General features: G+C 46.2%; 1 protein-coding gene across 1 annotated transcript in view; it reads left to right on the top strand.

The window, feature by feature from the left end:
- The window catches only part of LOC120366562 (large ribosomal subunit protein uL14-like), a 480-nt gene extending 362 nt beyond the window's left edge, over nt 1-118 (top strand). Inside the window, exon 1 of the mRNA XM_039475410.2 lies at nt 1-118. This exon is cut by the window's left edge and continues 362 nt beyond it. Coding sequence (XP_039331344.1) covers nt 1-84 — 84 coding nt within the window. The 3' untranslated portion in view covers nt 85-118.
- The last annotated feature ends 5,038 nt before the right edge of the window (nt 119-5,156 follow it).

Here is a 5,156-nt window from a genome sequence, read left to right as displayed (position 1 = left end):
GGTTCTGCCATTACAGGACCAGTAGCAAAGGAGTGTGCAGACCTGTGGCCCCGGATTGCATCCAATGCTGGCAGCATTGCATGATCTCCAGTATATTTGTAAAAAATAAAACACTTTAGCCGGGCGCGGTGGCTCAAGCCTGTAATCCCAGCACTTTGGGAGTCCGAGGCGGGTGGATCACAAGGTCAAGAGATCGAGACCATCTTGGTCAACATGGTGAAACCCCGTCTCTACTAAAAATACAAAAAAAATAGCTGGGCATGGTGGTGCGTGCCTGTAATCTCAGCTACTCAGGAGGCTGAGGCAGGAGAATTGCCTGAACCCAGGAGGCGGAGGTTGCGGTGAGCCGAGATGGCGCCATTGCACTCCAGCCTGGGTAACAAGAGCGAAACTCCGTCTCAAAAAAATAAAAATAAAAATAAAAATAAAAAAAATAAAACACTTTAAAACCATTAAAAGGCCGGGCGCGGTGGCTCAAGCCTGTAATCCCAGCACTTTGGGAGGCCGAGGCGGGTGGATCATGAGGTCAAGAGATCGAGACCGTCCTGGTCAACATGGTGAAACCCCGTCTCTACTAAAAATACAAAGAATGAACTGGGCATGGTGGCGCGTGCCTGTAGTCCCAGCTACTAGGGAGGCTGAGGCAGGAGAATTGCTTGAACCCAGGAGGCGGAGGTTGCGGTGAGCCGAGATCGCGCCATTGCACTCCAGCCTGGGTAACAAGAGCGAAACTCCATCTCAAAAAAAAAAAAAAAACCATTAAAAAAAAAAAAAAAAAGGAAGCCTCTGTTATTGGTTGAGCTATGGCTAATAGAAGCATTTGTAGTGGCTACAATAGGGAATATGGACTCCCTGACTAATACTAGCTAACCACCCCTGGTGTATAAAGTCCTAAGTGAGGTGAGTTCCAGCTCTTAACACAACATATTCCTCCTGCATCACTTCCTCCTCTATCTTTGCTGAAAGTAAATTACAAGCCTCATCATACCACATAATATGATCACAGATACTGACATATCTAAAGAAGCAATGAGAAAAGTGAAAACCTAGAAACCTAGGGAGAGAATACGGAAGGCCAGGCTGCCAAAACCCATCTAAGCAATTTCTGGAACAAAGAATCTTGGTCAGAAAGAGAACTTCAAAAATGATAGTCAGGATGGAGGCTCCAGTTATTCTAACTAGCACCTTTGATCAGTGGGAATTGATTTGATTTCTTACCTAGCCACCTTCTCATTGTAATTGTGCTTCCTACGATTGGAAGGTCTGTGGTCTGACCATAGAGAGAATGTAGATGTGTGCCTTTTAACTCCATGAGACACTTACATTGCTGATTGTTAATAAGGGGACATTTTGACTTTATTATTATTATTATTTTATTTATATATTTTTTGAGACAGAGTTTCACTCTTGTTGCCCAGGCTACAGTGCAATGGAACGATCTCGGCTTGCTGCAACTTCTGCCTCCTGGGTTCAAGCGATTCTTCTGCCTCAGCCTCCTAAATAGCTGGGATTACAGGTGTGCACCACCACATCCGGCTAATTTTTGTATTTTTAGTAGAGATGGGGTTTCGCCATATTGGCCAGACTGGTCTTGACCTCCTGACTTTGTGATCCATCCATCTCAGCCTCCCAAAGTGCTGGGATTACAGGCGGGAGCCACTGCGCCCGGCCCACCTCAGAGTATTTTCACAGAAAGAAAAGCTCCTACTAACTTTTAAGTCAGCCAAGGGTATTGCTTAAGTAAAAGAGTTGAATTTCATGTTTGTTGCATACTATTGGGGTTGTAGGTAATGAAAAAGAGTGTTTGCCTCTTCATAGAACAAAGAGCTTATTGTTTAATATGATTACACAATACCATCTTTCTGAGCTAACCCTGATTTTAGTCCTTACAGAAATTTGGCCAGTTTCTGCATTTGCTATAGATGTCCACATTTCTGGCAGACACTGAAAGACTTGGAAAATGATTATACTTTATACACAAATCGCTCAGGCATACTGATGGCAGGCTATGGAGTGTACTATTAGATTGGCACACACCAGGGTGCCAGCTCTAACAGAACGAGGATTTTAAAAATAAAAACTGTTCTCATGTATGTACTATTGGGAAAGAGCATGTGCATTTCAAAAATTCAAATATGTATATTGCATATTTCGGAGTATTGGCATTCATTAATTTTTTTTCTGATATATTTCCCAAAGTCTCACCTGTAATTATAGACTTTCAAGGACACGGAAACAACATTCGTACAGAGACAATAGTAAAGAAAAATACAAAATACACATGGGTTTAGGCTTTATTGAAAATCAGGGGACCAGGTGTGGTAGCATATGTCTGTAATTCCAGCACTTTGGGAGGTCAAGGGAGGAGGGTTGCTTGAGACCAGGAGTTCAAGACCAACCTGGGCAACATAGGGAGACCTCCATCTCTACAGAAAATAAAAAATTAGCCTTAGCCATGTGTGGTGGTGCGTGCCTGTACTTGGGAGGCTGAGGCAGGAGGATTGTTTGAGCCTGGGAGGTTGAGGGTGCAGTGAGCTAAGATCATGCCAGCGCATTCCAGGCTAGGTGACAGAGCAAGACCCTATCTCAAAAAAAAAAAAAAAGAAAGAAAGAAAGAAAGAAAAAGAAAAGTCACTATATAGAACCTCAAGTTCTTTTTGGAGAAAATACGTCTGACTTGAAATATTATCCTTTTTCACCAGTGTTTTCCAAAGTTGGTTTGAGAACCATCATTTCAAGTTCTCCTGGAATGATAAATACAGATTCCCGGTGCCCCTCCAATGTCTCATTTGGAGAAAACTGCCATTTTTAGGAAAATTTGGTCTTCCTACCATGAATACAGAGTTAAAAAAAAATGAACACCAGCCAGGCACCATGGCTCATGCCTGTAATCCCAGAACTTTGGGAGGCTGAGGCAGGCGGATCATGAGGTCAAGAGATCGAGACCATCCTGGCCAACATGGTGAAACCCCGTCTCTACTAAAAAAATACAAAAATTAGCTGGGCGTGGTGGCATGTGCCTGTAGTCTCAGCTGCTTGGGAGGCTGAGGCAGGAGATTGCTTGGACCCGGGAGGCGGAGATTGCAGTGAGCCGAGATCGTGCCACTGCACTCCAGCCTGGCACCTGGCGACAGAGGGAGACTGTCTCAAAAAAAAAAAAAAATGAACACCTATAAATGTACTACCAAGACATAGCCATTATTAATACTTTTTTGGGATAGCCTCCCAGTGTTGTTTTCTGTACACACCAGTGGGCAGCACACATGCATGAACGTGCATTTTTATTTTTATTATTTTTTATTATTTTATTTTTATAAAGACGGGGTTTCACCAAGTTGGTCAGGCTGGTCTTGAACTCCCGACCTCAGGTGATCTGCCCGCCTTGGCCTTCAAAGTGCTTGGATCACAGGTGTGAGCCACCACGCCCGGCCGAACGTGCATTTTTTAACCTTTTTAAGAATACAGTAAAAGACACCGCTATGGATTGAATGTTGCTCCTTTGGGCCCACCAAGGCTCATGTTGAAATCTGATCCCCAGTGCCGGGTGCAGTGACTCACGCCTGTAATCCCAGCACTTTGGGAGGCTGAGGCTGGCAGATCACCTGAGGTTGGGAGTTTGAGACAGGACTGGCTAACAAGGTGAAACCCCATCTCTACTAAAAATACAAAAATTAGCCAGGCATGGTGGCACATCCCTGTAATCCCAGCTACCCAGGAAGCGGAGGCATGAGAATTGCTTGAACCCGGGAGGTGGTGGTTGCAGTGAGCCAAGATTGCACTACTGCACTCCAGCTTGGGCAACAGAGTAAGACTCTGTATACAAAAAAGAAAAGAAGGCCGGGCGCGGTGGCTCAAGCCTGTAATCCCAGCACTTTGGGAGGCCGAGGCGGGTGGATCACGAGGTCGAGAGATCGAGACCAACCATGGTCAACATGGTGAAACCCCGTCTCTAATAAAAATACAAAAAATTAGCTGGGCATGGTGGTGCGTGCCTATAATCCCAGCTACTCAGGAGGCTGAGGCAGGAGAATTGCCTGAACCCAGGAGGCGGAGGTTGCGGTGAGCCGAGATCCCGCCATTGCACTCCAGCCTGGGTAACAAGAGGGAAACTCCGTCTCAAAAAAAAAAAAAAAAAGAACAAAAAAGAAAAGAAAAGAAATCCGATCCCCAGTATCGGAGGTGGACCTGGCCTGGTGGGAAGTGTTTGGATCATGGGGATGGATCCCTCATGAATGGCTTGATACCATTCTCTTTTTATTTTTGAGACGGAGTTTTTGCTCTTGCTACCCAGGCTGGAGTGCAATGGCACGGTCTCGGCTCACCGCAACCTCCGCCTCCTGGGTTCAGGCAATTCTCCTGCCTCAGCCTCCTGAGTAGCTGGGATTACAGGCACGCGCCACCATGCCCAGCTAATTTTTTGTATTTTTAGTAGAGACGGGTTTCACCATGTTGACCAGGATGGTCTCCATCTCTTGACCTCGTGATCCACCCGCCTGGCCTCCCAAAGTGCTGGGATTACAGGCGTGAGCCACCGCACCCAGCCCAATTTTTGTATTTTTAGGAGAGACAGGGTTTTACCATATTGGCCAGGGTGTTCTCGAACTCCTCACCTCAGGTGATCTGCCCACCTCAGCCTTCCAAAGTGCTAGGATTACAGACGTGAACCACTGCACTCAGCCTGTTTTCTTTCTTTCTTTTTTTCTTTTTTTTTTTTTTTTTGAGACGGAGTTTTCGCTCTTGTTACCCAGGCTGGAGTGCAATGGCATGATCTCGGCTCACCGCAACCTCCGCCTCCTGGGTTCAGGCAATTCTCCCGCCTCAGCCTCCTGAGTAGCTGGGATTACAGGCACGCGCCACCATGCCCAGCTAATTTTTTGTATTTTTAGTAGAGACGGGGTTTCACCATGTTGACCAGGATGGTCTCGATCTCTCGACCTCGTGATCCACCCGCCTCGGCCTCCCAAAATGCTGGGATTACAGGCTTGAGCCACCGTGCCCGGCCTTTTTCTTTTTCTTTCTTTCTTTTTTTTTTTGAGACGGAGTTTCGCTCTTGTTACCCAGGCTGGAGTGCAATGGCGCGATCTCGGCTCACCGCCACCTCCGCCTCCTGGTTTCAGGCAATTCTCCTGCCTCAACTTCCTGAGTAGCTGGGATTA

This window comes from Saimiri boliviensis, chromosome X (genome assembly GCF_048565385.1).
Source record: "Saimiri boliviensis isolate mSaiBol1 chromosome X, mSaiBol1.pri, whole genome shotgun sequence".
NCBI lineage: Eukaryota > Metazoa > Chordata > Mammalia > Primates > Cebidae > Saimiri > Saimiri boliviensis.
Note: the sequence above shows the minus strand (reverse complement) of the source record. Positions and strands in the feature narration are given on the sequence as shown.